Source organism: Callorhinus ursinus, unplaced genomic scaffold (genome assembly GCF_003265705.2).
Source record: "Callorhinus ursinus isolate GAN/ISIS: 27379988/994484 unplaced genomic scaffold, GSC_fseal_2.0 scaffold10, whole genome shotgun sequence".
In the NCBI taxonomy this organism is placed as follows: Eukaryota; Metazoa; Chordata; class Mammalia; order Carnivora; family Otariidae; genus Callorhinus; species Callorhinus ursinus.
In genome coordinates this window covers 78,795,550-78,808,262 of record NW_027397072.1, presented here as the reverse complement: position 1 = coordinate 78,808,262, position 12,713 = coordinate 78,795,550, and the positions used below count along the sequence as shown (strand labels likewise).

At 34.7% G+C, this 12,713-nt stretch overlaps 1 protein-coding gene across 13 annotated transcripts in view; it reads left to right on the top strand.

Annotated features, from left to right (window-relative positions):
• TSGA10 (testis specific 10) overlaps nt 1–12,713 on the top strand; it is a 135,927-nt gene that overhangs the window by 28,027 nt on the left and 95,187 nt on the right. For 10 of the 13 annotated variants that reach the window (XM_073897841.1, XM_073897844.1, XM_073897840.1 and 7 more), the window contains 6 exons: nt 5,808–5,873; nt 6,868–7,035; nt 7,432–7,587; nt 11,012–11,182; nt 11,272–11,349; nt 12,318–12,469. In XM_073897841.1, coding sequence (XP_073753942.1) covers nt 6,985–7,035; nt 7,432–7,587; nt 11,012–11,182; nt 11,272–11,349; nt 12,318–12,469 — 608 coding nt within the window. In that variant the 5' untranslated portion in view covers nt 5,808–5,873; nt 6,868–6,984. The remainder of the gene's footprint in view (nt 1–5,807; nt 5,874–6,867; nt 7,036–7,431; nt 7,588–11,011; nt 11,183–11,271; nt 11,350–12,317; nt 12,470–12,713) is intronic. The other 3 variants (XM_073897843.1, XM_025868989.2, XM_025868990.2) reach the window with 2 other exon arrangements.

The window sequence follows — 12,713 nt, the reverse complement described above, 5'->3', positions numbered from 1 at the left end:
AGTTATCCTTCATTAACAGTTTAATGTTAAATTAAGTTCAGTCTTAATCATAAAAATTATCAAGATGCTTGGGTGGCTCATTGGTTAAGTGTCTGCCTTCAGCTCAGATCATGATCACAGGGTCCTGGGATCGAGTCCTGCGTCGGGCTCCTTGCTCAGAGGGGAGCCTACTTCTCCCTCTGCCTGCCACTTCCCCTGCTTGTGCCCTCTTTCTGTCTCTGACAAATAAATAAATAAAATCTTTTAAAAAAATAACAAAAATTATCAAATTAAGGAACACTGGGTTAATGTTTTATTTTCTTTCTTGTTTTCTTCTTCAAATTAAAAATTATATTGCTTCCCAGTCTGGGAGGCCTAGTTGGCCAAATTCCGCTGAAGAGAGTGCCCAGTTTCGAAGTCATTAATTTTAAAGGATTGTTTGAATCTGTGTTAGAGAGTGAGTACTCTGTCAGGGTGAATCCTCTGCTATCAAAAAGAGAATTTAAGGAATAGGAAAGATTTAAAATAAAATAGCTAGGATTTACCTAAACCTAAAAATATTAAACCCACAGATGGAAATTCTGCCTAGCTCAGAAAAGAGGGTTTCTAAGAAATAGATATCACATATGATGTGGAATGTTTGGTATATCTGAGAATTGGAAAGCTAGAGTAGAGATAGCATTCCTGATGCAGGAAGACATTGGATAGTAAATAAAGATGGGTTGTTTAAATGTACTGAAATGAAATCACCAACCTCAGTAAGTGAGTGTTACAGGTAGAATGGGGATTAGAAAGATACATGACCAGTGTTGGGGATATGAACACCAATGCATGTTGTCATCATCCTTATGTCACTGGGTGTATAGTTTAGGTATCCAATTACTGGGGAGAGATTCTTTGTTTGATTTGTGAGGTGAGCCTTGAAACAGAATTTCTGATTCGAGAGTTGAGAAAGAATGTTTGTATTCCTGTACTCTTTGGGGTTATGCTCTAGAGAGGTAGAGCTGAGGTTGTCTGTTTGTCTGGAATTGAGATAGATAATATTAAATTTATTTGGAAGAGTTTAGTTTTAGTCATATTTTTAAAGGTCAACAGAATCACTTCTTCCATCATTTATGACATTAAAATGTTTTGAATATTTACTATTTTATTTTCTATTACTGTGTAACAGATTACTCCTAAATCTTAATGGCCTCAGATGACAAACATTTGTATCTCATAGTTTTGAGTATAGCTTAGTTAGCTGGGTAGTTTTGGTTCATGGTTTTTCAGGAATGTGTAATCAAGATGATGGCCAGTCTGTAGTCATGGCTTGACTGGTACTGGAGGGTTTGCTTTTAGATAACATACTCAGATGACTGTTGGCTTTTGGCAGGAAGCTTTAGTTCCTTGACAGGTGCACCTCCCCCTAAGGTTGTTTGATAGATTTATGTCAGCTTGCTTCCCCCTGAGCCAGTCATCCAAGAGAGACAGAAAGGAGGAATCTGCAATGCCTGTTATGATTCAGTCTCAAAAGTTACAGACCATCACATCCTGTTCATTAGAAGTGAGTTACTAAGTATAAGCCACACTTAAGGGGAAGGAAATTAAGCTCCATCATTTGAAATAAGGAATATCAAAATTTATGGACGTATTTTATTTTTTATTTTTTATTTTTTTATTTTTTTTTTTAAAGATTTTATTTATTTATTTGAGAGACAGAGAGAATGAGAGAGAAAGCACATGAGATGGGGGGAGGGTCAGAGGGAGAAGCAGACTCCCCGCTGAGCAGGGAGCCCGATGCGGGACTCGATCCAGGGACTCCAGGATCATGACCTGAGCTGAAGGCAGTCGCTTAACCAACTGAGCCACCCAGGCGCCCCGTATTTTATTTTTTAAAGATTTTATTTATTTATTTGACAGAGAGAGGGAACACAAGCAGGGGGAGTGGGAGAGGGAGAAGCAGACTTCCCGCAGAGCAGGGAGCCCGATGTGGGGCTCGATCCCAGGACCCTGGGATCATGACCTGAGCCGAAGGCAGACGCTTAACAACTGAGCCACCCAGGCACCTCAAAATTTATAGATGTATTTAAAAACCACCAGAATTATATGCCTCCTTTTATCTTCTCATTTTCAGTTTTTTTTAAATCATTTATATCTTAATAATACAGTGTTTTCCAGCTAATTGAACATAAATTTTTGAAATAAGCAGAATTGCAATTTTACTATTATTAGTTTCTTCATACAGTTTATATTTTAATTAACATAAGGCCTATTCTTGGACTGGATCTTTGGTAGCTCTTGTCATTGTTACATTGGTATGTGATTCATCAATCAAAAATATTTCAAAATTTACCATGTGAAAGATAAAGTGTAAAGGCTATTTAAGTTCTTCCTCCCTGCCCATGCTTATTCCCCCTCTTGCTCCCCTGCTTTTTTTCTGTAGTACTTTCCAACTACTTTTCCCTATGCACACTCTATTCCAGCCACACTAACTCCTTACTATTCCTCGGAATTTAGCTGACCTTCTTTTGCCTTAGGGCATTTATTTGCTTTTGCTGTATCTTCTGCCTGGAATGTTCTTCCAGATTTTTATATGTTGACCCACCCCTTTCTCTTTGCTCCAGGTCTCCTTTCTTTCTTTTTTTTTTTTTTTTAAAGATTTTATTTATTTGAGAGAGAGAATGAGATAGAGCATGAGAGGGGAGAGGTTCAGGGGGAGAAGCAGACTCCCCACTGAGCGGGGAGCCCGATGTGGGACTCGATCCTGGGACTCCAGGATCATGACCTGAGCTGAAGGCAGTTGCTCAACCAACTGAGCCACCCAGGCACCCCTCCAGGTCTCCTTTCAATGAGGACTTATTTGATAACCCTATTTAAATTCCAACCTATTCCTTCATAAACACTCCCTTAAATCTGCTCTTTTTTTCCCCTGACTATATAATTTATTTATTAGGTTTATTTTTTTTTATTGTCTGCCCAGCTGGAATGTAAGGTCTCCAGAGGCAGGGATCTTTGTTTATTTTTTCACTTTTTTATCTCAATTGCCTAGAACAGATGTGAATGAATGCTCATTATGTATTTTTTGAATAAGACTAACTGTCTGATATATATTTTACCTCTTTTGTTTTTCTCTTTTCTACTAGAATATAAGTTCCATGAGGGCAGAGGTTTTCTTTTTTTTAATTTAAATTTAATTAATTAACATATAGTGTATTGTTAGTTTCAGAGGTAGAGTTCAGTGATTCATCAGTTTTATATAACACCCAGTGCTCATTACATCATGTGCCCTCCTTAATGCCCATCATCCTGTTACCCCATCCCCCCTACCCCCCCTCCCCTCCAGCAACCCTCAGTTTGTTTCCTATGGTTAAGAGTCTCTTATGGTTTTTCTCCCTCTCTGATCACATCTTGTTTTATTTTTCCCTCCCTTCCTCTATGTTCCTCTTGTTTTGTTTCTTAAATTCTACACATGAGTGAAATCAAAAGACAGTTGTCTTTCTCTGATTGACTTATTTGACTTAGCATAATACTCTCTAGTTCCATCCATGTAGTTGCAAATGGTTAAGATTTCAATTTTTTGATGGCTGAGTAATATTCCATTGTGTATATATACCACTCCATTCATCTGTTGTTGGACATCTGGGCTCTTTCCATAATTTGGCTATTGTGGACATTGCTGCTATAAACATTGGGGTGCATGTGGAAAGCAGAGATTTTTGTCTATTTTATTCCCTGCTATCCCCAGCATATAACACAATGTCAAGTGCATAGTAGGTCCTCATTAATTGTTTGTCAGATAAATGAAAACACTGGGTTAGCATCTTTTCATTTGGGCTAGTTATAATTTTGTTTTTCAGAGTGGAATCAGCATTATGTTTTTTATGTCTGTAAAAGTAATACATGTTTATCATAAAAATTTCAGTTCTTATATAAGAGTATAATGAAGAAAATCACACCTTGCTGTAATTAGACATAGTCTTATCTTCCTCACTTTACATATTACTGGTTATGTTCCATCTGTATCTAGGATATGTGTGTATAAATTTCCTTTTTACAACAACGCGTCAGACAAAATTTTTGGCAGTGTGTTTTTTTTTTTTTTAAAGATTTTATTTATTTATTTGAGAGAGAGAGAATGAGAGATAGAGAGCATGAGAGGGAAGAGGGTCAGAGGGAGAAGCAGACTCCCCGCTGAGCAGGGAGCCCGATGCGGGACTCGATCCCGGGACTCCAGGATCATGACCTGAGCCGAAGGCAGTCGCTTAACCAACTGAGCCACCCAGGCGCCCTGGCAGTGTGTTTTTATACCTAATTTAATGTGGGCACCTTTATACATAATTTAATACAGATCCATTTCTTTTTGGTGTCTACATAATAGTATAAATTAAAGCATTGGAAATTGTCCAAAACTGTATAAGCTTATCCAAACTATATGTAAGTTTTGTTTCATACCATTGCCCCTTAATATTTCGTAGACTACAAAAAAATATGACTGACAGAGAAATCTTAGAAAGAATTTGGGTCTAAAGAACAAATGAGCAATAATTCCAGAAAAGTCAAATTTAAAATATAGCAAGAAACAGTTTAGAATAATGAGGGGAAGGTTTATGAATTGAGAAATAAATGTATTAAACTAATATGCCAATTTATAGCATAGATTATATCAAATAGATCTTTGCATGAAAACATAGTCACTGTCCTCTAGAAACATCTGTCTAGTCATATACTAACTATATGACTACAGGTAGTTATACTATAAGACTGGGTATGTTCAACATCCTAAAACTGATACAAAAAGTATTTTATGGGTTTGATTGAACTAAACTATTAAAAGAGTTCAGAGAAGAAAGCAATCACTCTGACTTTGGTGATTTGGGAAGACTTTTACTCATTCTTTTATCTCTTCCCTATTACCATCTTCAGAATTATAATTGGTATTAACATTTTGTTGCAATTTGTAGGCAGTCATTTGGTAAAATATAACCAATTACTATTTAATAACAAACTTGGGTTAATGGAAAGGGAACTGCTATATTTCATCCTATGTTCTTTTACCATCCACAGGTAGGTGAACAGAAAGGGTAGATTATCTTTTCTTTTGTAAATTATTCACTGCATGGTTTTATTTTTAAGTGGCTTCCCTTTTTAAATTTTTAATATAATTTTTTTTCATCATGGTAAGTGTACTCTTTAATCCATTTCACCCACCCCCCATTCTGGTAGCTATCAATTTGTTCTCTATGGTTAAGAGTCTGTTTCTTGGTTTGTCTCTCTTTTTTTTTACCCCCTTTGCTCATTTGTTTTGTTTCTTAAATTCCACATATGAGTGAGATCATATGGTATTTGTCTTTCTCTGAATTTTTCACTTAGCATCATACTTTCTAGTTCTATCCGTGTTGTTGCAAATGGCAAAACTTCATTCTTTTTATGGCTGAATAATATTCCATTGCGTGTGTGTGTGTGTGTATAACCACATCTTTATCCATTCATTTATCGATGGACACTTGGGCTGTTTCCATAATTTGGCTATTGTAAATAATGCTGCAATAAACATAGGGGTGCATGTATCCCTTTGAATTAGTGTTTTTGTATTTTTGGGGTAAATACCCAGTAGTGCGATTATTGGATCGTAAGGTAATTCTAATTTTTTGGGAACCTCCATACTGTTTTCCACAGTGTCTCCATCAGTTTGCATTCCCACCAACAGTGCATAAAGGTTCCTTTTGCTCCACTTTCTCGCCAACACATGTTGTTTCAAGTGGCTTCCTTTTTTGATGTTCTCTTTTTAGTTAAATCTGTTTAAATATTTTTAATCTAAATAACAGTTTTTCTGGCTTATTTTTCAGATTGAACTCATTTGCCAGCAAAATAATATAATAGTATTGGAAGATACAATAAAAAGGCTTAGATCTGTAAGTACATTTTTTATAAATGTAGAGGAATCATTTTTATTCTCTTAGACTACAAAAAAATGGTATATGTGTTTTAGCTGTCATGCATTTGTGAACAATAAAATATGTCTGTTTTCTAAAATCAGCACTCTGCTTTGGTGCACAGGGGCACTTCCCATCTGTAAGAGCATTGTTGTTCTCACTGCATTTCATCATTACGCCTTTCTTTCCTAGAGGTGGAGAGAACTTTGGTTGGTTTTATTAGTGCTCTTAGCGGTTACTTGATTTAAAATGATGACTGTGAGTAATTTAATTCTCAAAACATAAGATGCAGTTGTTTACACATTAAGTTTTATCCCTCTTAGTAATAAATATTAAATGTTGTAAGTTAATTCTGAGTAATGAGTTTTCTTTTTCTAACAATGTGAAATGAAAACTCCTTTTAGACTGTTTAATGTTATCATTTAAAATATTTGGAACACCCTCTCTGAAAGCATATCTATAATTTTCTCCCAATAAAGTATTGGTAAAATAAAGATTGTAAAAGAAAAAATGCTTCTAAATACACTAAGGTGATTGGGAATGTACTTGAAAGTGTATACAAGTATAAAATATCCAGCGTTCATTTAATTTATTCATTTATTGAACAATTATTGAACAAAACTTAGATGCCACAAACAGAAGTTTTAATAGCATACAAGTTTCCTAAGCAAATTAATTCAATTTCTAGGACTTATAACTAGATATGTGGACATTTCTGGCCTTTCTGAAATTTCTTTACCATTTTTTCTTAAAATTATTGAGTAAATTTGGGGGTCCTTTTAGTTAAATAAAAATATAGTACATTTAGAAATGCTAGAAAAAGAAAGCATCTAACTGCTTTTTAAAGAGATTGATGAATTATTTTTAAAATACCAAATTTATTTTTAAGGATCCTGTTTATTCAGTTTTCATATAGAAAATGATGCTATAGTGTAGCTTGAAATAATGACCTAATTTTTTCCTCCTTGGCAAGATAATTTTAGAGACTGAAAAAGCACAAAATAAATCTCCTTCCAGACTTGATTCCTTTGTCAAGACTTTAGAAGCAGACAGAGATTACTACAAGAGTGAAGCTCAGAATTTGAGAAAGATGATCAGAAGTAGATCTAAAAGTCCAAGACGCCCATCTCCATCTTCCCGGGTATGTTTTGGAAACTTAGAAATATTTTGGAGTTTGTTGCTCAAACACTTTTATTCTTTGATTTACCTAATATGCAACTAATTCATTTTGATTTGGCATGAATTGGTATATCCAAGAACTGGGGAGACAGAGGTCTCTTTGATGGCACAGTGGACCGTTGAATTTAGTTCTTTATCTCTGGTATTGGTAGTAGTTGGGAGGTAATCAGATAAATGTGGACCACTTTGGGATGAACCTGTTTAAAAGAGAAGTGATTTTTAAAACTTTTTACATCATTTCCTTTCATTGTATAGTCATGTTTGCTTGAGTAGAGATTGTGTACTGCTATTAGTAGCACTGTTTTCTTAGAACCACATGTCAAAGAAGAATTTCAGATTTCTTATATAATAATTGTAGGGTACAAACTGTGATGTAGAGCTTTTGAAGACAACAAGAGACCGTGAAGAACTTAAATGCATGCTGGAAAAATATGAGCGTCATTTGGCAGAAATTCAGGGTAATGTCAAGGTTCTTACATCTGAGAGAGACAAGACCTTTCTTCTTTATGAACAGGTAAATTTATAAATAACATATCTAAGTAACAATGCACAATTTTCAAGATATGTAATTTTTTAAGTTCTATAAGAATGCTTAAATCTGCCAATCAAATTAACCTAACATTTGGGAATTACTTTGTGCTTAAGGTATTCTTAATGAAATGTAATGTGTTTCCAACACAATAAGTGTATGTGTACACATACACACACATACACACGTTTATCCTCATATCCAAAAAGATCATGTACATGTATAGAAATAGTCTGATTTTTGGCATGAGAAATGAGGAAAGTGTTAAATGATAGGAAATAGTGAGTTCAAGGTAAACAGATTGGGATTTGGGGGTTACAAAATGCTAATATCACTCTGATATACTGTCAATCACTTTAGGAACTGCTTATAATTTGCTTAATTTAGGAGAGTAAAATGAGTTTGTAGTTTATATCCATTTTTAGCTTAAAGTTATATATATATCTCTTATTAACCATATAGCTTATTTACTCAACAAATATTAAACCCCATAAATCACCAACATAATTTATTTTAAAAATACCAAATTTTATTAAGAATTATAGCTACTATATGCAGAGTTCTGAGCTAGACACTCTAAGAGATAGAAAAAAATGATAAAATACCAACACTGTTTTCTATGTTCACAGTCTACTTGGGGAGATAAAGTATATTGTCTTGTACGTATTTTTTGTTACTTAAGTATAAGTGTTCCAGAAGCTGTTGTAAGAAATAAAAGAAGTGGGTATTTTTAGTTGTTGTGATCAAGGAAATCTTTGCTAGATGATATGGAATTTGAGTCCTGAAGGAAGAATGGAGTTCCTATTATCTTGAAAGGGGTAAGAAGGAACATTCCAGACCAAAGGAATGGTGTGAGGCAAAGGATAAAGGCAGGAAAATCAGTAGATAAATGGATCAAATTAAGACTAGACTAAAAGCTATATGCCATTGGAGTAAGGGGGAGCTAAGGCTTGAGAGGTAAACTGGACTAGAGCAGGGGTCTGCAAACCTCTTCTGTAAATGTCCAGAAAATCTTGGGCTCTACAGGCCACGCAATCTCATAGCTATTCAACTCTGTCATAGTGAGGAAGTAGCTATAGACAATTTACAAATGAATGAGTTTGGTTGTGTTACAATATAACTTTACTTTTGGACACGGAAATTTGAATTTCATATTATTTTTACCTATGATACATATTATGAAATTTTTTTTTGTTTTTTTGATCATTTAAAAAATGTAAAAAACATTCTCAGCTTTAAGACCTACAAAAACAGGAGGCAGGCTCGATTTGGCCTGTGAGCTACATGTAGTTGGCCAACTTCTGAAGTACAGGTAGAGGCTGTTTAATGGGCCATATAAGGGGTTTATACTTTGCTTTATAAGCAATGGGCAATCTGTTTTTGTTTTGTTTTGTTTTAGGGCAGAAGAAATAACCACAGCCACATTTTTATAATTTTAACCTGTTAACAATTTTATATTATCTCTTTCATAATCTTTCTATTTTTTTATATAACAATTTCTTTTTCAAGAGAATTGGAGGATGGAGAAACTGTGGACTTTTTGGAAGGCTGTGAGAGCAATCCATGCATGAGGCTAGTGTGCTATCAGTGGAAATAAGGATAGGGAGAGATGCAATAGACACTGTAACAGAAGCCTTAACAAGATCTGGTTTTAGCAAAAAGGAGGGATGAATGGACCTGACTGAAGTTCTTTTTTGAATGACTTAAGAATTTTGGTAGAAAAAGAAATAGCAAAACCATTGGTGATTTGAGGGAAAAGATATATTGTTTTCAGATAGAGTAAGATGATGGTCATACAATCAGGTGGTAATTGCATTCAGGCAGAAAATGTGAGACTGGAGTGGGGAGAGAGGTAAGAGCTGAATATGTAGGTGGAGAATTCATCTTCTTAGAGATGAGTTTGTGGCCTTCAGAGTAGATGAGGTGTCTCAGTGAGAAAGCTATAGAGGAACAGATGTAATGTTGGATGTTTTTTCCAATTAGTATGGGAACGTTTAAAAGAGATAAAGAAGATAGGAAACCAAGGTAAAACAGTATTAAGCCCAAGGAAGGAAAGAGTCTAAAACAGGGTGTTGAAGACAATGTCAAATGTTGCCAAATATCAAAAATGGGAACTGAGAAAAGACCATTTGGGGAGGTGATTATTTGAAATTCTGCCAAATGGTGGGTATAGGAGCCAGGTAGTTTACACTGGGGTGGGAGAGTAGGTGCTGAGGAACAGGCAAATGGGTTACAAAGCATTGTGCTTAAAAAAAAATATGTCAAATGCAAAAGAGATATGGGATGGTAAATTGGGCAGCAAGGTTAAATGACAGTTTTTCAAGATATGGGAGCCATGTGTTATGGTAGAAGGCAGGGGACAAAGAGCCAGTGGAGAGGGTGCTATTCAAAGTGAGAGGAAATAATTATACAGCTGAGTCTTAAACAAGGTGGGACTAGGGGTGCCAACCCTCCTGCACAGTTGAAAATCTTTGTATAACTTTTGACTCCCAAAAATTTAATTGCAACTAGCCTACTGTTGACCAGAAGCTTTCTGATAACATAGTCAATTAACACATTTCTTATATATGTATTATATACTTATTCTTCCAATAAAATAAGTTAGGGAAGAGAAAATGTTAGTAAGAAAATCATGAGGAGGAGAAAATACATTTATAATACTATACTGTATTTGTTGAAAAAATCTGTATATGAGTGGACCTGTGTATAAGTTCAAACCCATGTTGTTCAAGGGTCATCTGTAATCGAGTCAGGAGTATCTTAGAAGGCATTTCAGGAGATGAAGTCCAGGATTCTGGTAAAAGCTTTGCTATGGAGATTGGGAAGTAATATATCTTCCTCTGAGTCTTGGAGACCAGCTCAATAGGTAGTGATCAAAATCAAGAAAGATTAGGGACTTTTAAGTAGCACAGTAGGATAAGAAATTATCTGTAGGTGTGGAATAGGTTTGCGACCTGAGGATGGTTGAACAAGTGTGAGAGAGTATACTGGGCTGTCCGTAAGGATTGATGAGCCTTCTGTTAGGGTAAAAGTAGCCAGGACATGGAAGTGGCATATACATTTATTAGAGAAAGATGGGAACACTGTAATTAATTTATTTACCTGAATTTTGCTGAATTCAAATTTATATCACAAAAATTAGTAAAATATTCTCTCTTATATTGACTGCCTCCAAATTAATTTTAAAAAATTTTTGGCAAAGATATTATAAACCAGACTTCTATTTTTATGTATTCATTTGCATTTTTCGACATCATTTGCATTTATTTATATAAACTCATTAAAAAACATTATCCTGTTGCATCCATTTTTATAAATGGTTTGTATTTTAACTGGCTGGATATAAGGTAGCTATATTTATGTCTTTTCTAAAGCTTGTTAAATAGACGTCTATGTATTTAAATAATAGGCACAGGAAGAAATTGCCCGACTTCGACGAGAAATGATGAAAAACTGTAAGTCTCCTAAATCAACAACAGCACATGCCATCCTCCGGCGGGTGGAGACTGAAAGAGATGTGGCCTTCACTGATTTACGAAGAATGACCACAGAACGAGACAGCCTGAGGGAAAGGCTAAAGGTTTGGATGAATTTTATCTGTATGACCATTTGTGAAACACAATGTAGCGACATTGAAAACATTTTGTTTTGTTTTTGTTTTTTAAACAGATTGCCCAAGAGACAGCATTTAATGAGAAGGCTCACTTGGAACAAAGGATAGAAGAGCTGGAGTGTACTGTTCATAATGTAAAGAAAAATCATTTTTGTGTTTTCAGCCATAAACTGTCAATAGCTTCCCCCTTTCCCTTTTTTACTATATTCAGAGAAGTTCTTTTATTTTTCTAAGATAGTGTTAGTAATCCTAAAACATTTTAGGTGGTATGTATGGTATGAATTATCACTTTTTCATTGTTTATTTCCTTCCACAAAAAAATGTAAGTGAAGTATTTTTTCTTTTAGGTTGCAAAGTGTGTTCTTTTTTTAAAAAACCCATTAGGGATACATCTGTGGGATTTTAGCAACTTTCTCATCTGTGGGGGATTTTAGCAACTTTCTTATCTCCCTGTTTCATTAAAGATAATGTTTCCAGATACAGAGAAACTGGCTTATTCTACCGAAAGAGTAGCTAAGGTAGAAGAAATTATTATGAAATGAAAATTATGAGAAGAATATATTTAAACTGAATTTAAATGTGAAGCATCACCTTTTTGCTAATCAAGAATTTTAGATGCTATGAATATATATTTGAGATGTTACGACTATATAAACAAAATTAGGGGAATTTGACTTCTGTTAACCAAATTTAATTGAATATATTTATACATTCATCTGTGTTGTAATGAGGGGAAAAAAAGCATTACTCAGGAGAGAAAAACATTTTTTTTCATAATTCCACTTTATATGTATAACTTATTAATGTTGAACAACAAATACGTCCTTTTGCAAATAAGATATATATGCTGCAGTCAAAATGAACCAGATTGAAAATGTAGATGCATGTACTCTGATAGGCTTTATGCCCAGGCTGTGCAGTGGCTTGTTCTTGTTCCTACTCCACAATACCTTGTCCATACGGCCTCCCACAACATTCAAGTCTAATATGATCATCTCCTGGTATAAATCTTGTCATATGCCACAGTTTGCACAAAGAGAGGATGTCTCTTTAAGAAGATTTTGTTAGTGGTGGCAGTAACCTTATCATTCTACTTGTATAGCTTGATGATGAACGGATGGAGCAAATGTCAAATATGACTTTGATGAAGGAAACCATAACCACTGTGGAAAAAGAAATGAAATCACTAGCAAGAAAGGCAATGGATACTGAAAGTGAACTTGGCAGACAAAAGGCAGAGAATAATTCTTTGAGGTAAATTACCTTTAAACAACTAGTTTACTATAACTACTAGATTCTACTTTTTGTAGAGTATTTTATAATGATAATTAAGTTGTTGACTTTAATTTCTGAGAGGATTATTATGAAGCAGTTGTAGAAACCTCAGCACACATTAAATGATTTCCCGAAGATCACTTATAGACTAGTAATGCCATACTTAACTAGGAGTCAGATGTCTAGTAATCGTCATCTTACATTTGCAGAAAGCCTAATGTTT